Here is a 27,093-nt window from a genome sequence, read left to right as displayed (position 1 = left end):
TATCATGAGGCTTCTTATTATCACTTATTGAGATGCCTTGAATTGAACTTTTTCTTTACGTTCTATCGGGATAGAGTGGCTACTGTTTTGTTAACATATTCCACATTTATAAGGGTTACTTTATTATAATCTTTGTATGTAGGTTTTTTGTCGAATCGGTACTTTACTGTTCACTTTTTTACTAAATTTCTTACATCTAGAAATCCAACTGAGGAATAAAATGGGTGTTACCTATAGTTGCTTTTAAATTATTATTTGTTTTTGAAATATTTGTGTGAGGTTACTGTTACTATGTTGCAATTAAAAAATCATTAGACTATCGACAACACTTTGGCTGCGGCGGTAAAAATCTAATACTTAGCAGTTAGAAATTCCTTCCATCATACTCAGTATAGGATGGTATGAATGTTTATTTGTTAATTTATTTTAAAAACATTGTCTCGCAGCTGATTAAAAAAAAAATCGAAACGTACTTTATTACGTTACTGTTAAAATAAATACGCAAGTTTCGAGGCATGGGTATTTCAAATAAAAATCAAAATGGCATCTATTATAAACATCTTACTCTTTGCAGGCGCTTTCATTGCTCTCGGTAGATTTCCGCTCCTCTCTACCAATGGAACTGTTGGCCGCGCTGCTCTTTTTTCCGTTACTATTGCTAGCTGAAGCCATGTCGAACGACTGGATTTGGGCTTCATGCAGCAGCTGCATAACTTTTAGCGATGTCAGCGAACCGAGTCGTTCGGGTAATTTCCGTAGAATTTCGCCGACGTATAATCCGAATGCGCCATGCTCATCCAGGCTAACGGCATGATCCAGATTGTTTTGGTACTTGACTGTGCGGTTAAGATTGAAGTTAGCAACGGACGCTCCCTCATCCATGTCATAGTTCACCCGTTGGCGCTTTGTTGGTACGTTGTAGGATACCTCGACATTGGAAGCTGGTATAGGTGATTCGACCGGGGTGGGCTGTGAAAGTCCGGCACGGTAGGCAAGCGTGGCGGCTGCCAATGGATTAGGTCCCAACTGACCGGAATGATGACTATCTCGACTCCCGTGCAGATTGGCTGCGTGTGACTGTTGGCCGGATGCATGAGGTGACTGTAGGTGATGCAGACCCATATCTTGGCCGGAATGGAATGCCGGCGGTCCCTGATGTTGTGCATGGGGATACTGCTGCTGCATTTTTGCATGCTGCGCCTGGTAATGCAGTTGGGCCTGCGAGTTTTGGGCGGCTGCCGCTGCCACTTGCTGCAGGTCCAGGTACGCATGTAGGTCATCTTTAGCGTCCTCCATCTGACGCTTGCGAAGGACGTTTAGTGGGTTGGATTCGTCGTCTCTGTAAAGCGAAGAGGTAATTAAACAGCTAATTATAATTGTTTTTTCAAAATAAATGTAAAATTTGAAAATTTTAGAACCACTACAATGCAAATAGTGAAACTTATATTTTTGAACGCTTTTATCACTTTAGGTTTTAAATATAAAAAATATCATCGTTAACAGCAAAAATTGAGATGACATGCGATGTAACTTTTTGCAATTTAAAAAATGATTGTTGTATTTTAGAGAAATAATTATCTAGTCTTTTCGCAGAATGCGCAACATAGATGATCGCAACTCTGTAATTTGAGTGGAAATAGTCTTCGATAAAGAATAAAGTTACTGAGGAAAATTTCTAGGGGGGGGGGGGGCTTCATGCATGTCATTTAAAAAAAAAAGAGAAAAAAGTTAAAATGCGCTTGTTTAATAATGTGAATAGTGTCGTTAGATAACACTAGAACCCGATGTTTCATGCATTATTAAGACATTTGGCACAAAAAAATCGATCTCGACAAATTCATGAACCTGTGCATTTTTTACTAGGTCAAAAAAGTGAAAACTTCGCCGAACATATTGTTGCTGAAAATTTAATTAAACCTTGCATTCATGGAGGTGTTCATGTCATAATTGATGATAGGGCGGTATAATTGTTAGATTTGATTCCCATGTCGAACAACACGATCTCTCGGCTTATTTTTGACATGGCTAATGATGTCGAAAGCACTTTCATTTCTCGATTGGAAATTTTAAATGTAGATCACAAAATCACATCACAAAATCAAGTGTCTTACACTTCGGTTTGCCATGTCATGCATACCAAAATCAATCAGATTTCAATGGTAGAACGCGTCAAATGCTAAAACGCGTCAAAATACCGTGAATTCCATTAAAAATCGATATGGGTCGATTGGGTTGGTTTATTGGTATTCATGTGTAAAGAGCATTTGGTATGAGCGTGTGATTTTTTTTTCAGTGTAGGTTAAAAATTTTCTCTGATTGTTTCCAGGTTTTCGCTACCATGTGTGAAAATTAATTGATTTGTAATCGAACAACCAATGAGCCCGTAAACAACTCAAAGATCCAACCACAATTCAAAGATAAAACTGGTATGTTCTTTTTGACTAAAATGTATTTATTTTCAAAAGCAAGTTGAAGCAAATAAACTTCAACACTCATGAAACGCAGTAATATGACATTTTTCCACGAGGTTCGAAATTTATTTAGACTTGTAATCGTGAAACCAGCTACGGAAAAAAATTCAAAATTATTTAGCCTTATATGCATGAAACGAGGAAGACAGAAAAAATTACATCTAAAATTTTAATTTTGATGTTTCAGGTAAAAATCGAAAATCAGGTAATTCAAGGTTTGAATTTAAGTCACGTAAAAAATCTCGTTTTATAAAAAGTGCTTAGAATATTAGGTATAATCAAAATCTTCATAACAAAATGTAGAATAGTTTTGTTTTTTTTTTGTTTTTAAAAAAGTAAGGTCAAGTAGATTACATACGAATGTTTCAATTAAAACTCAACAAATTGAACCGATCTATCGCGAACTCCGAACTTTTTTTTTTCTAGTACTCTTGAAAATATTCTCGAAAACTGGTTATATACTTGACAGAACTTCTAAGTTGTTATGTTTTTAGCAATGAAATTATATAATATCTGACTGATCTGAAGTTTTATTGTTGATCAATAGAAAATTAAATTTCACGAACGAATTTCACTTTTTGTTTTATGACTACATGCTTTTAGGTTTTAGTAAAGCGAGCTATGTATTTAGTTTTACGGGGATGTGAAAAGTGAGCGAGAACAGAAGGTGTTTCTAACGTATTCTAACGAAAAATTTCATATATACAGGCACACGCAAAAAGTTTATCCACAAAATACTTACGTATCGGGTTCCACGTCGCCGTTGGGCGCTCTTGGTCTCCGAATTTTGATGTGTTTATTGAGGAACTTGAGCTTATCCAGCAGAGGCCACTCACTGCAATTGACACCGTTTTTCATGATTCGCCGTTCGACAGTAAATCTGCAGCGGAAGTACGTCATACGTTTTTTACATTGATCGACATTCATTTCGCATAGACGACCTAATTCGCGCCAGGCCTTCTCCTTTTTCGACTGGAACTTATAGTGCGGATGACTCTTGTCATACAAAACCGGCATCCGGCGGTAGTATTCGCATAACTTTTCATCTTTCTGAAACATAGAGAGCAAAGAGGAGAAATGTTATTCCTAGGCCATTCGATATTTGATGTTGGAATAAATAATGTTTAGCAATTCAAATAACCTCCAAAACGTCAATGTAGGAAAAACTCTCTTTCGGCGGTTTAACGAACTCAGCGAAATTGGTAAGGAGCTGCTGCTGTTGCTCCATAAAAGCAACGGGATATTCCATTGTAAATTTGACGTTTTCATAGACGTTGTCAAGTGCCTTAACTAGTAAAAATAATAAAAGTAAAAATATGTCAATAACACTTCCAAACGGGCGACCACGTCGTGGAGCGCACACTACGACAAGAAAATTATATGTCTTGAATGGTGAACAGTTTATTACTAAAAAATGGAACGCAAAAGCTTCAGTAGGTAGTACCATTTGGTGTGCGCACACAGCACACAACAAAGTAAAGAAACGAAAAAGCAAACAAATGGAAATTATTCGTTGGTTGATTCAATTTAATAAGAGAAGCCAAAAAGAAAACATTAGCATTCGCGTTTGTAGGTTAGTTTGTTTAAAAGTAAAGCTTGCGAGTTGTGCTTCGGTCGGCGCGGGCACAAACTCTTTTTATAGCACTTTTAAACAATCAACGCGCGCGGTGTCAACAATCCATAATAACCGCATGGTATCGCCAACGAACAGTTTTGCTGTGCTGTGCAGAGCATGGAAGCTTGTATCCCAAGTGTTACCAACTGAACACCGAAATACAAAGTTCACTCGAGTTGTGTAACTCTACGAGACTATTTCAATTTTCTTCGTTTCTAATCTAGATCTAACTTCGGAATCGAAAATAAGCGGACTAAAATGTACGCTTTCTTTCGAATCCTATTATAGCTCGAACAGAGCTATACAATCTAGCGCTACATGTAAACATATATAACAAACAACTAGGTAGATAGAAATGTGTGCGACTTTTCTATCTATACACTCTTGTACCACGATTTTATTTTTCCGATCGATAATATTATTTCAGTTAGCAACTTCTCCCATATTTGTTCGACACTTTTCTAAGACTAGATGTTGCAGACTGAGAGGTTATACGTCTCGTTCGCCCGAGCCCTGCCTGGCCGCACCGATTCCGACCGGCTTGGTCGGTTCGGCGTACGATTCCATCTGTGCGAACACTCTTCAAGTTACGTCTATTCGTGTAGGTATAATATTATAATAATAAAAGAGTTTCTCTACACTCCTCTATGCAGTGTATTTCTACTTGCATGGTTCTCGCTCGCACAGTCTTTTGAATTTTATTGTTTGTTTAATCTTTTCCTTCTTCTATTTCTGTTCGTTTGTTATTATACTTTGCTTGTACTTTTACAACCCCCTGATTGCCTGAACGCAACAGTGTGACCTGATAAAGCCACAAATGGCTGACATGTGCACGTATAGGTGATGTATTTTGAAACATTACTGTATGGATTATGTGAACTTTGTGTCCCCTTTTTTGTAGAATAGATATAAAAAACAAAAATTTCATTCAAATACTTATATCAAATCTAGAACAGTTTTTTAGCACAGTATGCCTTCAATTATCGTACAACGGGGCGTGCTGGTTATTACATACATATTTCATTTCATTATTTTTACGGTCCATTATTACTCGATAGCTTACTCGTATTAATGGCGCACTTTATTTCGTTTCATTTCAAAATGTGTTATCTTTCTCGCTTTTATGACGGCTGCTTTCGTGTTTCTGTTACAATATAAGGTTTTGTGAAGGGGAAGAAGGCGACCGCATCTGAAATCTTCTAGCACCTCTTTTGAAAACGTTGGCTGCTGCTGGCGGTTGGTTACAGAGAAATCTACTTCTCCAGTGGAAATCTCTGCCCGCTTCGTCCCCGGGTTTGCTCGGCTTGTACACTGCGACTGCGCAGAATTTTTATTAATTTATAAATTTATTTCTATTTTATTGCTATTATATTCAACGTTATACATTATACTGCGAGAACGCGCCGCTCTTGGGTGTTATAATATCTACAGCTTGGTGTAGACTTTCAACGAATATAGTGTAGAAACTCCTTACACTGCTTGCGCTGTCGGAATGGTGCAGTAAAAGTAGAAATGTTTATATATGCGTATTGACTAGGATACTGGCGCAGGTTGACCGCGTGGAAAGGTAGGAAGGGACAACAAGAGCAGCGGAGAGGATTATTTGAATTAAATCGCATGACTGATGCATTCACTAATGTATTAGTTAAAGCTAAAGGAGTAAAACTCATTTTAACAAGGAATATAAAATAACTACTTTAATGTCTGTGACAAAGTATGGCCGCGCTATTTATAAATAATCATCTCGCCTGGTGCAAATAAAAGTGTAATTTTACAATGTTAAATCCAGGCAAGAAAATCCGAAGAGGTTTTCTTTGTCATTTTTATGGTGCTTGTATTTATAGTTTTAAACTTATATTAGGCAGATACTAGTTCATAGTTTTTTAATCAATCGGACATTTATTGCCCAGCTCACGATATAATTACGCCGACTGACCAGGCGATTCCACCCTTAATTTCGCTCGAACTTAATTCTCTTGCAAAGTGCATTTTCCTCGGTACCAGATTTTTTTGAAGGTGGGTTTCCATTCTCGAAGAGTTTGTCAATAATGTATATGAATGTTTTTTTCTATATCCAAGATCTTGAGAATAGTGGAACACTTCGCTTATAGATTTTTCTTCATTTCGCTCACAATATCAATTTACGACGATCTTCTTTCGACCACGCCTTTTTCCCAACTAATCGTCACTTGACAGAATCGACTAGTCGTGTTACCAGTATTATAAAAGTGGATCTTCATTTTGTAGAAAAGGATTTTTCGATTTGTGAAGCACTTCGAAATTGTAGACCAATATAAAAGTTGTTCGGATGTTTTTCCTCACACGTTAGCAACTATAGCACTTTTACACTGAAATTATTCGTTTTCGGCATTCGAACTACATTACTCGCTATAAGTTTGGAATCGTTCACTGAGTATTGCAATACCCAGTTCGAATATTGCGACACCCCCCAAAAAGTTTAGCATCACCTGGAATAAACGGATTTCTCGTGTTTTTGTTTTTGACAATCTAGAAAGTTGCGGTTTTCAGCAAACTTGTTCAGAAGGTCAAAGGCTACTGGATGGTGGTCAATTCAGCGTGAAATTTTACCGCTATGTGGCGCTAGTGGGCTCACAAATAGTCGATTTTGAACTCAACTAATCTTACGATTCCGACCAGCTAGAAAGTTGCGTTGCTTAGCAAACATATTCAGAAAGCTGAAGGCTTCTGCATGGTAGACAAATAAAATATCAATTATTTATTGCTGATTTTCTTAATATTTTGTTGCATATCTTTTATGCTATTGCTGCGCATCGCCGTGATCCAAGCCTAAATTGTTCCTTATTTCGGGTCCTGATGTAAAACAGTCTTTTTCAGAGCAACGTTTGATTACGCGGACCATTCGTGGACTAGTTTTCCTCGGACGACCGGAACGGGTAAACGTTTCTTTTTCTTTATATCGGTTCAGTAGGCGGGATACCACTGACTTGTGAATACCAAAAAGTTCACTTACTTCTTTGTCGGTACCTCCTTGTTGAATGAATTCAACTATTTTTGGTTTCAAATCTTTACTGAACACATTACGTGACATATCTATAGACTTGCTCAATACTTCAGCAAATAATAAAATCTCCTAAATTCTACAATATTTGATCATTTCATAAAGTTTGAAAGTTAGGAACTGTAAAACAGCAGTAATTGTCCACGTAATAACCTATATCGACTACTTTGCTTACCAAATTTGCCGAGAACTTTAAGTTTTCCAAAGTTTTGTAAGAACTTGATTGTATCTCTGCAAGTAAAAATCTCTGGTCGAAAGAGCCTTTCCAAATAATTTAAGGAAAACAATGTCTAAGGTTTGTATCATACACGCTAACCAGAAAAGTATATCAATATTTGTCAAGTAGATTTATTAGTATTAAAATGCGCGTTGCGGCTGGATTCCTCACTATACTGTCCACCAATTACAAGCCCTTGACCTCCTGAGCAACTTTGCTGCAAATCGCTACTCTCTAAATGGTGTGATTATTGAGCTAAATTAGGTTCGAAACACTCAAAACTACATGCACACTAGCGCTGCGTTGTGGCTGAATTCCGAACTATACTCTCTGCTGATCAAAAGCCCTTGACCTCCTGAGTAACTTTGCTGAAGACCACAACTCTCTAAATAATGGGATTATTGAGCTAAATTATGTTCAAAACACTCAAAACTACATGCGCACTAGTGCTGCGTTGTGGCTGAATTCCGAACTATATTCTCCTCAAATCACAAGCTCTTGACCTCCTGAGCAACTTTGCTGAATACTACAACTCTCTAGAATTCCGGAATCAAGCGATGAAGTTACATAAATCTGCCCATTTTAGGCGATGTTAAACTTTTCGGGGAGTTGCAATATTCAAACTGGGTATTGCAATGCTCAGTAAGGGGCCATTTACGTAAGTCCATGGGGGGGGGGAGATCTAATTTTCTTACGTTATCTTAAAAAATCACAGGAAGGTTGTATGCAAAGCCACGACCGCAAGGTTGAAGTAGAATACTTTTACAAGAAAGATAACCCGGCTGCTTGCGTGTCAGTCATTTTTCCTAGCAAATAACTGTTGACCGCTCGTTGGCAGTATTGAAAATTCTATGCAAATGAAGTTGAAGTATTACTCAATTTCAGTTTGCACATATAAATACGACCTCACTGAACAGGAAAAGAACAAACTCTTTGCAGTGCAAACAAGTTTCAACAGTTAGAGTATATGTACGTACATGTAAATTCAAATTAAGATAATTAACTTTTGGTTAAAGCTCAGAACGTGAAAATATCAAATCTTCAATTCATTTGTTTGGTTGTCCTAAAAATGACAGTTTGTTGTTGAATTTAAAATCGGATATGACGCTGATTGCATCTCTGTGTTACGCCGATAGCGGGAGTTATGGTGAACTTAAAATCGGTTGCTGATCGCAACCTTTGAGCTGCCCTAACAGTGCGGGGATCAAGATACACGGACAACATGCACTGTGGAAGCTATTTCACATTCAGTAAATTAGACGGGTGCGACAGATTTAAATTGCTAGGATGCAACACAGAATGCTTGCTTGCGTTGACAAAAATTATTAACTTCCAATGACTTGTTTATTTGCCTTGAAAAAGGCGTTTTGATTTCCAAAATTGGATTTCCTGATGGCAATCTTCATGCTGCCCCAACACGGGGGGAATAATGGCTGTCTGGCGACACACGCTGAGAAAAACCGCGCTGCTCCTGAGACGTGGTGACCAACCACAGGGCTAGTGCTGCTGCTAAGGAAGGACGACTGCTGTTGTCGCTGTCTAGAACTATTATGAGCGGCTCCGGCTGAAACAGGCTCTTATATGACCAAATAGCATGTTTTCAATTGCAAGGTATTAATCCCGTCGACCGTGCTTGGAAAGCAAGCATATAACGACCAATCAGAGGTCGGATTTTACGTTTTGACAAGGCTTGACTATTTTCAATAGTACAATAGTGTGAATAATAAAATTACAATTATCTTATTTTGGGAAGAATCTTAGAAGATTTTCCAATCTATTGCTGCAAGAACGAAGGAAATCCATCGAATACTAACCGATTTATTAGCATTTGAAATTGGACATATTTTTCACTTTTTTCGGTTTTAGATTTTCATTTCACATCCCTATGTAGCCGAACTTCCTGAGAGAAGTATTCTACTTCAAAAGAGGGAGGGGGGTAAATTAATTATCTTCCGTAAGAAAAACATTGTTAATGCTGCTGTTCAAATAACCATGTTCATGAAAGAATTCATAAAAAGGACGATTAACTCGAATAAGGACCGAGAAGGAAACGAAGTATTGTGCTTGCTCCAGGATGACATACCTAAAGTGAAAATCTATATATGCTGGCAGTAAGGTTTTACTAGGGGGTGTATCAAAAAATCTTACGGTGTCTTACAAGGGAGGCAGGGGGCTTGAAAAAGTGGAAGAATATGCTTACGTAATTATTGAACGGCCCCTAAAGCGATTCCAAACTTATGGCGGATAGTGTATATCAGAACTACACTTTGTCTATACCGTTTGAAAAAGTTAAGTGTGTAGCAAAGCCAAAACCCACCTTATATGAAGTCATGAACACGTGTTGATTCACTTTACAACCGTCTGGATAACGACGCTACAACAGTTTAAATTTGTTGCACGAATTCTAATATCCTAGTAATATGATAACGTTCTTCTTGTCACGAAAGGCAGGGAAACATGAAAATTAATCATATAAGATTTCATAACATTCTCAGTTGCATTTCTTTATTTTTATTGTATTGCGAGTTCGACACATAACTTTAACATCACCTTCAATAAGAAATTGTTTAATGAGATTTTCTTATACTTGAACATATCCGTAACGCGGATGTTTAGTTATTTTTATTGAAAGACAAATCATTTTATGAGTAATTAATTACGCAAAAAACCTAACATTTTTACCTCTCCCCGATATGTAACAAACCGTAACGATACCAACTAACCCTTTATGAAAGTTACATAACGCTATAAAAGTCCCCCGTCCCACCTATGAGTTGGAAAAAATTGGCTTGCTTGAAACAAAATTACTGTACAGTCAGGTTTTTTTTGAGCAGGGGATACGTACTTCGTAAAAAAACACGCTAATTCAAAAATTCGCGTAAAAAACCACGTTAATTTAATAATCCGCGTAAAGTAGTCCAGGAAGAAGGGCTTTAGAAAAACCCGAGACGCTCTGTGTTTAAAATTTTTCTCTTTGACGGTCATTCCGGATCTTCCGGAGAGCGGAGAGTAGTTTTTGGTCAAAGTCTTTAACTAGATAAACACATAAACGTTTCTGGTTCCAAACCCACGTTAATTCGAAAATTTGCGAAACGTTTTTTGAATTAGCGCGGTATCGCGTTAGTTCAAAAAACCGCGCCAATTAATAAATCCGCGTAAAAAACCTGACTGTATTCATTTCAAGATCATTGATCAAGAACTGAAATTTTTACTGCAAAGCATTCAAGATGAAAATTTACATGAAAAAAAGAACCTTGAGATCTGATCAGAGGGCTGAGATATTGGCCTTTTTACATGTTTTGTTGATCATGGTTTTGTTTTTACATGGTTTTGTTGATCGTTTGCACTATTTATAAAATTTTCTATTCCTATTTCTAGGTATTTCACTCCGTTTAAATGATTTTTTACTTTTAATTTTAATAACAGTTCTTATAACTTTTGGTCTAGGTATCCAATACACAATGTCTTTACGCGGGTTGTTTTTATGCGTTTTTTAAACGGGATATTTTCACTCGATTCGGAAGATTATTTGTACGCGGTATCAAATAAGTTTAGTATAAGTATATCTAATCTAATCCTTTTAATGCGGTACAACCAACCGCGTAAAAGCGACCCCAGTGGTTTAACAAGGATTGCACTGGAAAACAAAAGCGAAAAATCGTTGCCTAAAAGCTCAAAATAGTTGCCCAAAAAAGATTATAACATTTCGGCCATCCCTGTGAATTTTGGTGCCCTTAGTTTGGTTAGAAGTGCGCGCTGGGTTCGTCGCTTCTACGTTGGTTTCTCAAAAGGTTATCTTTGCTAGGGGCACCAAAATTCACAGAAATATTACGTAACTCTAAAAATCTAGATTTAAGACCCTCTCCACCATACGTAACAGTAAGTAACGTTCGATATGACTCATCCCCTTAAAATTACGTAATGCTGAACAACCTGCTCTCTTCCAATTTTTAATTTTGTTCAAACATCACAGTTATGTAACTATCTCAACTGGTTGGAAGTTTGAGACACGAACTCAATTTTAATACTCTAATATTCTCTTTAAACTCAATATTTGCAAGATTTGAACTTATTAGTGTGCGATCGATTTACCGGATATTACAAACGATTAGGCTTTGAGTTCACCCGTTGAAACCTTAAATGGAAAATTATTGCACGTCGGTATATTGGTCATATTGGTAACCTTATATACATGGATACCGCATGGTGGCCAATTTTGGCAGCGTTATCGGGCGTTATTATGATTGTGCTCAGTATGAATATTAAATACATCCACTCAGTTCTACAGGACTCCATGGGGCCAGAATTATAATCTAAAAAGTTTTATATGGTTGTGTATGAGACACGACCAAAAAAACGTAGAATTACGACAGCTTGTATTAAGTTAATGTATTTTTTAATAGGTTGGGAATACATAGGGTTAATTAATTGAATCGGTAAATTTCAGTTATAATTTTCTTACTAATACTCATACTGATCATTTGAGGGTGTTTTAAAGAGACCGGAACGCCACCTTGAATTACAAAATGGCGTCTGAAGTTGTTTTCCAGTTTCTGAGCATCATCTAGATTCCGGAAACATCTATATTGGGTAATATTCGGCCATTTAATCTGTTTCCCAAAAACTGAAATCACTTTCTTGAAATTCAGAATGGCCTCGATTTTCGGCCTCTAGATAGCATCCCGGTTTCAAAAACACTCACATTGCAAGTGTTTGGCCTTGTTTTCAGTTTTGATTGATCGAAATCGGCGTTGAAGACAGACAGACTGTCCAAAATCCAATCGATTCGCCTTCCAAAATTGTTCATAAGAGTAACTCGATGCTCGCCTCGTCTTCTGGTGATGGGCCCCTGTATTTTCTAATTGTGATATAACACTCACTGTTTGACTGTTGGCAGCTGACGTTTGGTCGCCGACCCGTACAGTTGTGTACAGCCAATTGTAATAAAAAACCTTCGCCGCGAATTTAGTTTGAGTCCATTTTAGAGTTGATTGTTGCCAAAAGCACCTAAAGCAATTCTTCAAACAATCCGTCATCCTACGTCGAAACTCTTCTCAAACTTTTACTTCGTATTCCACGAAAATAGTTTCCAGATTTAGAATGACTCTACACATTCCGATGGTGAGTTTAACAAAATTACAACATAATGTTTATTATGTTATTTTTATTTCATTACCTGTACACATTCAATTTATCACGGTAGAAATCCGAACAGGTGAATTTTCTAGTCTTATATCGACAAACATCCAGCAATTTTCACCGTTCTGCTGTAAACCAGCAAGTCTCGAAATATCTTTTGCAAAAACTTGTAATATATTTTTATTTGTTGAGTTCTCGGCAATTCAATTTAAGTGTCTAGGATAGTTATACAGAAAAAAACAGATTTTTTTTATGTTGCTTTGTATAAATTGTTAGAAAAACGTTTGAATCAAAATGACGGATAAGTTTGAAACAGAAAGTAATGTAATGCACTTTAACCGTTTCCACGAAGCTTTGGGCAGCATTCATTCAACACGCGCGTCGTGTATATTTATACAAATACGCTCACACACAACTTATGTACCCAAAACATTATTTCCTGCTAATAAGTCGCATACTAAATCAGTGGAATATGATATGAGTGTATATGATTAATGACTTTCCAGGCCAACTTATCTTCGAATCATTTCAACCAATAACAAACTATGCGCTGATATGGAAGACATGATGTAAGTTCTTTTCCTCGCATGAGCGGGCAGTATCTTTACGCTCGGAGTGGAGTGTGGGAACAGTGAGCGAACAGCAAATTAAATGAATGCTATTCATTGCGTATTATGCTGCTCAGTAATAATACTCTGTAAAACGAGATCAATGTTTGGAATGGTGTGCTTAAACGAAAGTTTATGATAAGACGTGTCATTTTATATGCAACTACACACATTACTACTTCTATTACTTGTTTGTCGCTTATTTACCATTAGGGTGGTTACACTTGCTATGATGTCTGGTATTTGAAAAGTAGAGGTATATGTTTGGAAAAATTCTTCATTGTTGGATCCCTAAACACGACCATATTTATATTATTGAAATGAAATGTAATCAAATAACGCTAACTACGCTACCCTAGACAGTGCAGGCACTATTCATTTGTGTTTCTATGCCTTCATTCTTTGTGTGTGCTATTAACGTTCATATTATTATTGTTATGAACATATAAAATCAATATTTACCATGCGACTGAATTCCATTATTATTCGTGATTGCTCCTTCCAGTACTGTTGCTCGCATTTGACGATCATCAAAGCACTTCTTTGGTTATTTTCGGGTTTTGCTTTTTTTTTGGTTTTGTACACTTTATTACTGTTTCTTGGATTACATTGTCAGCATTTTTTCTTCGATCAATCACCCATCAAAAACAGCATGTGCATAATTCAGTTTGTTTAGGTTGTGGGGAATGATAATATATTTTTTCGTATAAATTGAAATGTTCAAGCCGATGTGCCAGTCTAATTTAATTATTACATTTCATTTGAAGCACTTTCAACGTATAAATTAACAATACACTGACACATTGTTGGCGCGCAAGTACCTCGAGCACAATAAAGCTGCAATCAATCATTAAAATGTATTGTACAAGCAATTGCATTTTTTATTCCCTGTAGCAAGAAGCAATAATTTACAGTCCTAATAAACAGCAAGACGTTCATCCCGTATGCGCAGACGTCGGAATTTCACCGGTTGCGTTTTTTATCAGTTCACCAAATTGGCGCTATTTTTCTTCAATATATCGGCGGCTAATACGTATCGGCTTCCGCGACAGGCGGCTGGAAGGTTCATTTGCGCTATTTGCTACCACGTTGGGCGGCTGAGATTCAGTCCGCGATATCAACAACAAACACCTGCAGTACCGATAGTACACAACTACCACCGTCACGGCCTACCCACATTTCCGACCGAGAACCACCACAGTAACGAGCTTAGCCAGGCAGTACATCGAAAACGCGTCCGGATTCAACACTGGCATGAATGGAACTAATCACAATCGTGTATGACATGCAGAGGCACACCACGATGAACTGAGGTATAGCATCATCTGGCAAGTCATCAGCAAAGGCAACAACAACTTGCAGTTGTGAGTGGTTCTCGGGTGTATATCTGTGTGCTTCGTTTGCTTGTATTTTTCTGTTTTTATTTTTACATGTTTCTTGAATTGCATGAGCCAGAGCATAAGACTTTTAACAGTCAGCGACGTTATTTTCGTCATCATGAATAAAATATTTATTTTTGCGGTTTCGATTATAAATAGAATATTTCCTATGCATTTACGGAGGTGGATTCAGTTGGTAAAAGTTTACAAGAAATAGGTGAAAACATTCTCCGTCACACACGAGTGAATGGTTTGCATGTCTTCATAATAAATAGCTTCTGGAATAACGTTATATTTAATGCCAAATGAATTTTGTCGTGAACTTGAAGACACACTTTCTTCTTACTTACATAGAAAAATTCTTATTCAACATTTCTCCTAAACATTTGGAAGAATTTTTTTGAAAAAAAAATAAAAAATAGTGTAATTAACGAGCGATGTTTAGAAGAATGATAGCTCACCAGTAAGTAAAGTTCACTTACCAGAACAAAATTCATTAACTCTTTTCTTAATTCATTTTATCTATCTTGGAGCTCTACTCGTGTTTATAGTATTAATATGGTGTGAATGACTTTTTAGACTCAATTCGTCAATACTTAGGTAACCCAATGAATGTAAAATTCCTTGAGTTTCTTGGAAAAAACGTAGATCATTTTGACTCAGAGTTTAATCTGTTTTTATTCTCAACAAATTTTGAAGCGAACTGCTTTTTCCCTTATAGGAGACTGGACCACTGCGACCATTATTTGATCTATTGCTGTAGTCATTAGTGTGCAGGCTTGTGAGACTAACATCCTACTTCGAGACCATGTGGAAGATTGAAATTCCATGAAAAAAAACGGAAAAACGAAAATACCCGCATTATTGTTCGTTTATCAATCATTCAAAAAGTTGTTAGTAGAATAATGTTAAACAAAAAAAAAAATGAAACAAGGCATATTTGGAATTACTGTAACAAGTATTCATATATCAGGGAAGCTTCGCTTACTCTCAGTAGTAGTGATGCTAATAATAGAAGTGCGGAATACAGCAGACACTCGTACAATATCACGAAAGATCAATATTTCTGGTCGTAAAGGACCAAGCACAATGGATACGCTTGCGTTGCGTTGACGTTAATTTGAAAGAAAATGTATGGACTAACTGTCAAATTGCCGCAAACGCAGCCGCAACGTATCCATTGCGTTTAGATCTTAAGAAATGGTCCATACAAGAATAATAAGTAACATCTGAATACAAGAATAAGGCTCAAGGGACAGAAACGATCGATCTAAGATCTTGAATAGAGAGCTGAACAGAACTAAAAGAACAATAAAAAATATCTGAACAGTTCATGACGATTTTCTGCAAAACCATTTCAGCTGCATTACCTAGCCATTACCGAAAATACATGGTTTTCATACATTATTTCACATTTGCAAATACACATTTTTACTGTAATTACGTTATCCGCGTTAAAACCGCATATATTCTGCAATTCGTATGAAAAATTGCATAATTGAATTCTGTAATTTTTTGACAGGCTTGTAATTTCTTCTCAGAGAATCACTAGCGTGTGGGAGAATACCTTTAACTGAGGAAATAACTGCTCTTACACCGCACAATTGTCTAGAAACCGAATCTAAAGGGAAATTCGGATCTAGAGCTCAATAGCAATACTCTAGAAAAAACTTTTCTAAGTTTTTTTTATATGATGGAGCACTTATTAAAAAAATATCAAAAATTAGTGTGACCCAATTTTTTGATAAAATCAAGTCCAAGTAACTGAGGCGCTTGCAACAAAAAACACCGAGATGGAATCTGAAAAATCTCTCCAGAGAGATAATACCTAAACTGGTGTTGGCTTTCTCACACGAAAAGACATTATGCAGAAATTTTTTTTACTATATCTCTCTCAAGCTTTGCGATAGATTGCTTTGTTTAGCATCTTTAAACTGAAAAAAAAGCACAGCCGCCCGTTACGAATGTTCGCTCTTCGAATGCTATCGAATTCACCTCAGCAGTACGCACCGCGGCGTATTTCTGTGTATTTTCACTGGAGTCATTCAACACTCTTGTTCTGCTCAGCTGTATATACATGCTGTAGGTGCAAGCAGCAACTGTATTACGATACGAGCACCAGAAATACAGCACAAAACAGAAAAAAGTATGGTGCGAAAAATTGATACACGCAGCGCAAAAAGTGATTATTCACTCTGCTCTTTCCACATATTGGGGAGAAAAATAAGCCTGATATTCTGGCTTATCTATGAGTATCAGAAGGCATTGGACCAAGGTGAACTTGACTTGTAAAACATATTGAAACCAGATATTTTATTGTTGGTTTACTAGTTGTTTAGGTGAAAATTATCTACATCTGCAACTGACAAGCTTCAAAATGCCATGACCACTTGGATGTGACTGAAACTTTGCATAGATGTTTCTATGGGTACGAGATGCTATTTTGTGCTATTGGTTTTTGTTAACGAACTACGACTAAAAAAGGTATTGCTGATTACAAAATTTTTTATAACCTAAACGGTTTGTGTGATTGGTGTGACATCTTCGGCAAAGTTTGTCTTTCCGAAAAAAAGTATATATACCACAAAAAATTTTGAAAGAAAAATTGGAAAGAAAATTAAAATCAATTATTTGAAAAAGCCTGTTTTTTTAAATCTAATGTATATTCTTCATAAAAATTACAAAAGATGATGTAAACATTGATGGCTATCCGATCATGGAAAAACGAGAAACAAAAGGTTAAAAATTTTCCAGAAAATAAAATTAAAGCCAGAACGGTGTTTTGATTAGTATAACATCTTCGGCAAAGTTGTAGACAGACACAGACAGTTTACTCCTTACAGAACAAAATTTATTTTCTAAAATAAAATCGGTGTATATTTTTTGTTGAATTGCTCTCGACGTGAATCGATTTAGCAGAGATACTGGTGCGACGACAAACCGTCCTAAACAAAGAGTGGTAGATTTTTTTCTAAAATTATTTATTTGACGCTACAAAGTATAATTTAATGGAGACAATATTTTATATTTCTCATTGTCTCAGGTATCTTGTTAATTACGGGAACAATTTTTCATCGCAGCAGGCTACAAGTTACAACTGAAACAAAACTAAATTAACTTAATTTATGGTTACTTAAAACTTAAGAAAAAAAACGGTACATGAGCATGTGTATGTATATAACAATTATCCAGGATTTAACTGAAACATCGGGTTACATTCTTCGAAACCAGAGGGTTTTCAAGTGATGAGCTACTTGTAACTGAGAATATGTCCCTTTTAAGTTGCTGTATCTGAAGTTAGTAAAAATATGTAGTTCATCGTAACTTGTACATTCATCATTATTATAAAAACACTTCTTATAGGAATTGATTCATTATTTACATAGGAAAATGCTTTTATTCTCATTTCTTCAAATCATGAAACTAAAAAAATTCAAGATCACACAAGTGTAAATCGTGTAAAATGTATGATTTCAATCTTTTCTTTTCTTTCTTAAGAAAAATATTGATATTGGTTCGCGACCGACACGAAGAATTGTAAAATATGTGTTAAATAACATACAAAAAGTAGGGCAAATAATGTTTTTGTCGTGTACAGATAGCATCCACAATCTCACCCATTACGGTAGCAACACTGTCTCCAAGCTGTCCTCGAACATAGAGCATCGTGTGGGAAAACATATTCTAGTAGAAATGTAACTCATTCGAATCAGGTTCCATACAGCGGTAAATGAAGTTGTGTGTATGTGAATAACGATGCATAGAGATGCTCTCGCAGCATTGTCGTAAAATTGTGGTAACTAGCAGAGGTTTAGTTCAATAATTCGTATTTATGGTTAGTATCACACAGTGAAACTGAATACAAAGTTTTATAATACCGCTGTTCAGCATTATTAACATGCGGTCGGATTGTATTAAACCCTATCTGTAAAGATGGAATGTTTCCTAAAGGGTAAAGAATGAAACAAAATTGATAGATAGTGTAGTTTGATGAATAATTTATAAGGGCATTCGTTGGTTTAGTTAGGTTTTTGTATGACTATTATCCTTCAGTACTCTGGGAGTGGTTTCGTACCGACCAAGTTTTTACGTAATGGCACTCTTACATTGTTACAATATCTGCGACACAATGTATTGTGAAATCTTGCTTGATTCGTTATTGTATATGATACTTTTTTCATTCGCTACATTAAATGCTTTATTGTTCGTGTCGCTATCAGAAGGCGCTCGGGACGATGACGGGCAGTAAATATGACTTGAGTGTACGATAAAAACGAAATCAAATTCATAACGACACCACACTTGGAGACTTTATTTGTTCACTAAAATAAATTATTTTGATTCGTTTTCGTTTATATTTCCGTTCATGTGCTACATACATAATGTTGGTGGGGAAATATGTATGATTGCGTTTTATCTCCGCTGCCTGATGGTGCTTATTTGTAACTTGCACGATAACAACTCAGCTAAATTATTAATTGTGCAACCGTACTCTACGAAGCACAGCAATTTTGAACAGACTTCAAAGAACTGTACAAGTACAGTGGGGGAGCGAATACAATTAAGAAATGAAACGAAGGGCGGTTAGCTATTAGCAAGTCTATTATTGAAAATACGGAGACAACAACTAACATACCGATAATTTATTCTATGCAGGGTTGCCAATGTTCCAGTTTAAACTGGATTCCTCCAGTTTTTTTCAAGTGATCCAGTCAAACAGTTTATTCCCAAAATCTTCCAGTTTTTTCAGATATTTGCCAGTTTTATCCAGTTTTTTATTCACTCAAGCTCCGATTGGTTTCCGGAAATATTTTTAAAACGTAAGTTTTGTAGATTGATAAATTATTTTGACAATTTCTAACAGCTTTTTCAGTATTCTATCTTCTCGCACGAAACACGATCTAATTAAAGACTGCATGACATGGTTGAGATAAAACCAAACAAATTTATCACACCGTGAAAAAAATCTTCTATTTATTTTCTGTGGCGTAGCAGTTAAAAAATTGTTAGAAGAATTAGATACCAAAAGATAGCGAAGTCAGAAATAATTGAAATTTAAACTTCACTGATGTAACGGAAGAAAATGCCGCGTCAATACTTTTGTTGAAGATAAAAGTAAATGAAAAAGCTCTATTTTCTTAATTTTGAGGTAGATTGATTGCGTAATTTTAAATTTTGCTGCTGTTTGAGGAAATTTTCCAGTCCATAATTCAAAAAAATGTAAGCCCGAAACAAAACAGTTCTGATTAAAATGAGTAATTTTGTGCGAAGAGTTATTTTGTTAGTTGCTGTATTCGAAACTTACACTGGATTTAGTCTCCATAACAAAAAAGCTCTCTCAAAATCATTTTATTGCTTTTTTACAAATTTATTTGGAATCCAGTTTTTTCCAGTTTTTTCTTCAGCCTTTTTCCAGTTAAATTGAAAATTTTATTGGCAACTCTGATTCTATGGCAATTTCGAGAGGTTTTACGCTTTATATGAAGGTTTCTGTGTTTCGTCGTATAGCTTTCAATTGTTTACCGATTGTGTAATCAAAATAGACAGATATATGTATGGCTAACTTTCGTTTAAACTACCGCTTATACGCAGAAAATAGCTGCGATGCTATAATTGAGAATCTGAAATGACGGTGCAATGTACACGAATAGCACATTTTAATTTTTAAGTATGTAAGTATGGGTTAAACAATCAACATCAGCGAATGGGTCCCTAACGTTTCAATATATTATATTCCGTATAACCGTTATTGAGTAGATGTGATTTTCGGCTCATTAACAATGAAAATTGGAATAGTATTTGCATGACCGCATTTGTATCTGATAGAAGTGTTTAAACAATTACATCTAGGTTCACCAAAAAATTTGAGAAGTATGAAACTTTTAGTGACACTTATTAAAATGTATTATGTTGACCAAAAAAACAGTTGTAAAAGATGCGTTTTTGGAGAAAATGTAAATTTTCAAATCATGTTTAAATTAAATATGCCTTATAGTACGTAGAATAATGCCAGAATAACTTTTTCGAGCATTTATATCATTACCTGATAAATTATTATTATTATTATTATGAACAAAAGTTTCATTTCAATCCATAATTAGTACCCGATAGCTGACTGTTTTACTGAACGTAGAATATACACGAGACACATAGCCTTATTTTTCATGTATTTGTATATTATTATTCACCGCGAAATGGAATTAAATGGTCAACAAATTATTCAGAGAAGGGTTCAGATTCATATCTCAAATAAGATTCCACTTTAATAATTGTACAAAAAATGTTGAGCCTAATAATGATTAGATAGATTTTGAATTTGAAATACAGTTTCTATTAATTTTGCATGTGGGTCCTAATCAACTGGAGTGTGAATGTAATTTTTTGCTCCGCACCGTGTTTCGAACACTGTTTACTTTGGCGCCGGGCCATATCAATTTGCTGTGGAATTTGTTATCAGAGAAAAAGGAAAACAAAATTAAAACCATTACTTACTAGAAAAAAACTTTCTAAAATTTTCGATAGGTCAGTTAATTCCTAGTTTTATTTATTATTATTTACATCTGCACTGCCCATAATCGCATATTTGTAACATTTGCAAAATTGGTTGTTCGAGCAATTCGCACTTTTATATTTTGACCTTAAATGCATTGTTACTAATATATTCTCGCAAATAGACACTTTAACTAAACTTAGTATCATGAAGAAAGCACTACTTTACACTATGTATACATTGAATATTACTTTTGAAGTCAAATTGGTTGACATTTTTGCAATGATACATTTATGCCGTCACTTTCAAGATACTTTTGGAATATATCACATGGAAAAAGAAGTTTTTCATGTATTCAACAAGCATGAGCTGAGCATCAGAAACGGATCACCAACCACCGGTGACCGGACCAGAATAACTTCCGAGTTCCAAAGGATGCAGATGTGGATTTGGATGGAAACTTTTTTGACAAAAAAGTTGAAAAAGTTAAGTAGTGTGACAATTATGCGGTTATTTACGCTATGTGAGAAAACAACTTGGTATTTTTTACGACTTTTTTCACACAAACATAAGCATATTTTTCCAGATGTAAAAAGTACATACTATTCTAAGCATTTCCCAATAAAAAGCACGAAATCCATAAAATGTCGAATGTTACAATTATGCGATCACAGGCAGTGCAGTCCTGCAGCACCTTCACGAGACTCAAACATGTAATGATTGGCTATACACGGACAGCGAGGAGAAGGATGTTCATCACAAAACGAAAAGTACTTGTTCTTTGAGAGCATTACACATTTTATTAGAAAAGAAGTAGATGGTGCACTGCCCCTGTTTACATAGTTGACGTAACAAGCAACACCATCGTTGCGAGAAAAACGCGTTTTTGTTATTTTAACCCAAATCATTATATTAAGATACAATTTCAACGGAATATTCTGTCAATTTTATGAAGATTGATGTTTGAATAGAGGCCCCATGGATTAAACGAGTCTGCCGTGGCAATTGTTCCAGAAAAACCGCTACGCCAGTTTATGTGAATAAACATGCATTTTTCCCGCATATTGTTCGCATAAGTTGGCGTAAAAACTCAACTACTTCCCACTCTGCCTCGCAGTTGATTTAGTTTTATCAATCGTGTTTCGGTCAAACGTCAGTTATTGTTCATCGGCAGTTTCAATTAGACAAAAACGCACAAACACACATACAAACACACACATACACACACAAACACATGCATAAAGACTTACATTTACGCTAAGGTGGGTAATCGTTACATGGAAAAATGCAAACTTGACAGCACAGAGCCAGGACAAAGTTTTTTTTTTTTGGTTCAGTTTAAGCCCCCAGACAATGCTGAAACTGCCGGATATGGATTACTCGTTCCTTTGATTGGTGCATTGCATATGCATGTACATAAATTTGTATGAAAGTTAGTATAGGAAAACTTTTTCGCATGTTTCTTCCTAAAGGGCTATCGATCAATCCACTTCCGGTAGTGTAAGGATTGTTTGGGGCCCCAAATAGAACCATAAAAACGTTCTGGCAAATCGATTGAGTTTACCCACCGTAATTAGACAGTTGAATAAAACGACTTAACATAGACAATTGCATCTTGTATGGAGTGACGCCAGTTTTTGCAACCGATTGGCAGTTACGCCAAAACGTTTTTCCAATATTTCTCAAAAGTTTCAGACCAAATAGTTTTCTTTTCGTTTGTAGTGTATGTATCTTAGGGAAAGGAAGCTGAATCAATGAAAAAGTGCATTTTGGTCATTTTGGCTCTTACGTCAACTATGTAAACAGGGGCAGTACAGGATGTTCCTATTTTTCCGCTCATCAAGTAGATCAAACTAGACTTCTCATAATCATCAATACAGCAATATGCTTAACTGATTGAGATTTTACTTGATGCATGTTCTGCAAAAGTAAAATGAGCAGATGTCCTGTTATGTTTAACTTCCTTTCTGAGTTCGAAAACCGATTGACTCATTTTTGAAAACGGTGCTATGGTCTTGATGTATCTGTGAATGTTTAAAATTAGATAGACACATTATTTGGCAATGGTCAAACTGATTCGAGCTTCATAAAAATGTGGTTTGTATATAAGAACCAATCATTCCTTAATATAGCTTCGGAAGTTAATATACCGATAATCTGCGATTCGCACTACGAAATTTCAGTTAAAACCTTATTATTTAAATTATGCTTCATAATTGGGCACAATACAATTTCGTACAAGTTGTCCATTTTTGCTGTCACCCTAACGGCAGTAGACACATAAAATATTTTCTTCCTTTAACAGAGAAGTTATATCCGCCAAGTAATGGGAGCCAACCTAAGCTATTGACTTGCGAAATATAAAATCGATACTGGTTCAGACGATTACCGCATGCGTTTATTCCCGTTCCCTTATTGTTTTTTATCTTGACCTGCTTTAACTTGCATTTTGCAACATTGCTTTCCGCCTTTAACCGTCTAGAGAAGGTATAATGCCACTTCAGAGAGACATCAATCACCCAGAGAAAGTTGTTTAAAACTAACACTTGCATGCGCTGAATACACCTTTTATTTTAATTCCTAGCCCATAATCCTACGACTTCTGCACTATACATTCCAGCATACTGTCTATGTTGTACCGATGCTATGAAAAGGTGCTGGTTCTTATCAGTGCAAAGTTGAGCTACTATGGTAGTAACAGTCTATTTTAATTAAAAATCGATAGTGTAAATTAAACGCATCAATTCAGTCTATGTCTCTCCCAGAATGGCTGTTAGCAAAAGTTTAGTGTCCCTTCACCACCCTGTACAACAGCAAAATAGAATGATTTAAAAGCCAAATGTAACCGTTTGCAGATTTCTGCTGATGTAGAATGTAATAAAATTCCCCCGACTGTGGGCGATCCATCTATATAAAATTCAAAATTTATGTTAAATATAATCATAAATTCGTGTTTGCGCCATTGAATGGTAAGGTACAGTTTCGAGTGAAAGGGGGACACAGCACTGTACACAGGCCAACGTTTTATACAGTTTAAGCTAATAGAAGAGATACATTTTTATTATTCTCTTTCAACTAAATAATGTAATGAAAGGAGTAATGGCATCGTTAATTTTAATAGACAATGTATGCATACAAAATGCAGCAGTCTGCTGGATGGTTGGCTTCATTATGGGTTTGCAACTTACTTTGTTTGATAACTAAGTAGCGATGAACATGAGTGGTAATAATAAAATACGTTTACGTTGAAACAAATAATTAATCATTTATATTTTTTAATACTGTGATAAGGGACATTTGCTGAATCTGCCATTCACAGGAATAACCTTACGACTCGAGAACAAGGTCATAAAAAATCAAGAAAGACACTTGCGAAAATGAAATTTGCTAGTACAGCTCGGCTAACATTCCAGCCCAGTTGATCCGACGTGTGGTGCTGTGACCTACAATAACAGCCAAGCCATAACAATAAAAATAAATGAAAAACAGAAAATAACGAAAAGCGAAAGAGTAAAGAAATATATAATTATTACTGGCATCGCAGTTATTATAACAGCAGCTAAGGCGTCACCAGCAGCTCTGATGGCACAAGAGAAAAAATTTAGCTTAAAGTAAAACCAGAAATAATAACAATAACCATAATCGGGCGATGTTTTGTTCAATATGTATGTGTTTGTGTGAGTTTATATGCACTGAGGAGTTTAAAACCAAGATTATACAGAAAGGCGAAGAGATTTGCGCTGGTAGTGGCGTTACCGGGAAGGGTAGACTTTAACAGTAAAAGAATGAAAAGAAACAGATTATTACAACGAAAAGACGAATAAGGAATAACAATTAAATGAAAAACTAGCCGAGGGAAATATGTATGCCACGTAACAGTGATAGAATAATAGAACGTGCGATGAGTAGGGGAAATTGTCGATCGTGCTGGTAGCATGAGATTAGAAAGTATATACAATACTTCAATCTGGGAAATACAATTTAGGCTATTGTAAAGTTTTTTTTTCAGTTTTTGGTGTTCAGATAAGTTGGTTAACTTTGTTTTTATGCTGTTTCGTTATTGCTCATTCAGAAACGGAAGGGACTAATTTCATATCTTTTTATGAATTCTATTTTGCCTTTCAATTTAAACATTTCTAAACTAAAAATTCTAAACAAACTTATCACAAAACCCAATGGCCTTAGAATATTACAGAATAATATTCTTGCAGATCTAATCTGTTTTTATGAAAAACGTTTAGTTCATACTGTGAGCATAGTAAACGTACATTAAAAGATGTAAACCTAAAGATTATTTTCTTTTCACTAGGGTGTCGTACGGGGTAGAAAAGTAAAATATCGAGATCATGCTGTCTGATGTTAGCAGAAACATGGCGATAATTGCGATCGACATGATCTCTATCGGTTCAAGTTAATAACTTTGTACGGATGTAGTAGTGAATATGACTTCTGCTAGCGACCCACTTACTGTGTACCTAACTAGTGTTTCGTTAGTATGAAAAGCTCTGTGAATCGTAATCACAAATCTACCGTTTGCACCTAGAGGGCGATAAAGAGTTAACCTTTTGAGATTGGAGGCTATTCGGTTCTTTAGACTTATAGTTTTCGTTAGGTTTAGGATGGATGGTTAATGTAAATAAAAACCTCCCGGCTTACCCCGTTACCACCAGAAAAGCTTCCACCTTTACGAATGTGTATGAGTGAAACAGTCATCACCCAAGCTCCGCTAGGAGCATGCGTATGAGATAGACAGGGAAGGATAATTAATTTTATGTTAGATGCTAGATTTTCCTATATGCATTCCAAAGGTAAAATTTAGGATTTAGAATTATCAAACGGTAGCAATATTTCTGGGTGTGCAGTAAGTTTTCCTAATCTCATCTAAAGACATAGGCACATACCTTGTACTGTTGTAAGGTCAATGACTCCGCTTCGGCAAAGTCGTTATCATCAGAATCAATCGTTTCTATAATATCCAGCGGTTCGTTGTCCACTGGATCATTCGATATTTGCTGCTGTTGAGGTTGTTGTGGCTGCTGCTGAATCCCAACAGAATGGTTGCCGTTTCTCATCTGCTGCGGTGGTTGAGGTTGCTGCATTTGCTGCTGATGTTGACTTGGATGTTGCGGCTGTGGCGGAAGGTGTTGTTGCTGCTGCAATTGTTGATTATAATGCATTTGCTGTTGCTGGAGAGCATATTGACGATTATCTGGCTCAGCTAGAAGCAGATCATTCCAATCTGGTTCTGACTTGATCGACACAGGTTGTTGCATTATGACGCGAAGAACACTTTTCTTAATAAGTTATCAACGTTAGGCCAAAATCAACCCCAACACTGCACTTTTTCACACAATTTCTTCCAATTAAGATAATTCTTCTAATTAATTAGTTTGCAGGGTACCAATTTTTGGCCTGACACTCAAAAGAGCACCTCCTACCGCGCTGACGTTCCGGACAGAAGTAAACATAGTAAACAAAATGGAAAAATGACGAGCTAAAGAAGAAGAGAATGTCAAATCTCGACAAAAATTGTTTCGTTCAAATAGCGAATAGAGCTGTGATATGAAACACGCGAACCATGCGCACATGCTGGATGTTATTCGACATGTAGCTGGCTCTGCAGTAAAAATAAGATTCACCTTCACGCTCGTTTGTTACATTAAAAACGCGAAGGGATAATAGACTATCTCACCGAATCTCTGTAACCTCACTTTTCTGACAGTTAGTGGTAACTTTGTTTACGTTTTTGAATTTTTGCTTTTTTCTTATGGATCAATCGCGCGCGTGGTGGAAATGCTGCTCAATTTTTAAATGTTTTTTAGTGTACTGGCACCTCAAGCACAACATTTAACCGTCATTTTGATCACAATTGAAATGATCTGCTGTAATTAAGAACAAAACTGCATCACCCGAAGGTAAACAAAGTTACCAGTAGCTGTCAAACTCAGGTGCGTGACGTCACCGTGCGATGGTCTATACTTTATTCACAGACTAACAGACATAACACGTCGAACAAATTTTCAATAAAATCATCGTTTGGATGATTTCGGTACTTTACGTTAGTAACACTAGCACCATCTGCTGTCGTGTTCGCGCTGCCTCATGTATTTCGACATCAGCGCCAGCGTTACTGC

The 27,093-nt window shown here is 36.1% G+C and overlaps 1 protein-coding gene across 5 annotated transcripts; it reads right to left on the bottom strand.

Annotated features, from left to right (window-relative positions):
- Positions 1-85: 85 nt before the first annotated feature.
- Positions 86-26,408, bottom strand: LOC129722902 (putative mediator of RNA polymerase II transcription subunit 26). 5 transcript variants are annotated; one of them, XM_055676747.1, is made up of 4 exons: positions 4,477-4,625; positions 3,613-3,761; positions 3,214-3,521; positions 86-1,339 (listed from the first exon to the last, which is right to left on the bottom strand). In XM_055676747.1, the coding sequence occupies exons 2-4, from the start codon at positions 3,718-3,720 to the stop codon at positions 562-564; spliced, it is 1,194 nt and encodes a 397-aa protein (XP_055532722.1). In that variant the 5' UTR covers positions 3,721-3,761; positions 4,477-4,625; the 3' UTR covers positions 86-561. The 5 variants fall into 5 exon arrangements, with proteins under 5 accessions (XP_055532722.1, XP_055532720.1, XP_055532721.1 ...); XM_055676745.1 differs by lacking the exon at positions 4,477-4,625 and adding an exon at positions 4,160-4,369; XM_055676746.1 differs by lacking the exon at positions 4,477-4,625 and adding an exon at positions 4,181-4,220.
- Positions 26,409-27,093: the final 685 nt, after the last annotated feature.

The sequence above is a fragment of the Wyeomyia smithii genome, chromosome 2, assembly GCF_029784165.1.
Source record: "Wyeomyia smithii strain HCP4-BCI-WySm-NY-G18 chromosome 2, ASM2978416v1, whole genome shotgun sequence".
NCBI lineage: Eukaryota > Metazoa > Arthropoda > Insecta > Diptera > Culicidae > Wyeomyia > Wyeomyia smithii.
The sequence above is the reverse complement of the archived record's forward strand: the minus strand, read 5'-3'. Positions and strand labels throughout refer to the sequence as shown.

Bases quoted from the DNA above. Each gene is read 5' to 3' on its own strand.
- LOC129722902 (XM_055676742.1), bottom strand. From the start codon at position 26,232: ATGCAACAACCTGTGTCGATCAAGTCAGAACCAGATTGGAATGATCTG. The intron at 3,522-25,860 runs GTATGTGCCTAT...TCTATGTTTCAG, and splicing joins TGACCTTACAACAGTACAAG to AAAGATGAAAAGTTATGCGA. The intron at 1,340-3,213 runs GTAAGTATTTTG...TTCGCTTTACAG, and splicing joins GGCGACGTGGAACCCGATAC to AGACGACGAATCCAACCCAC.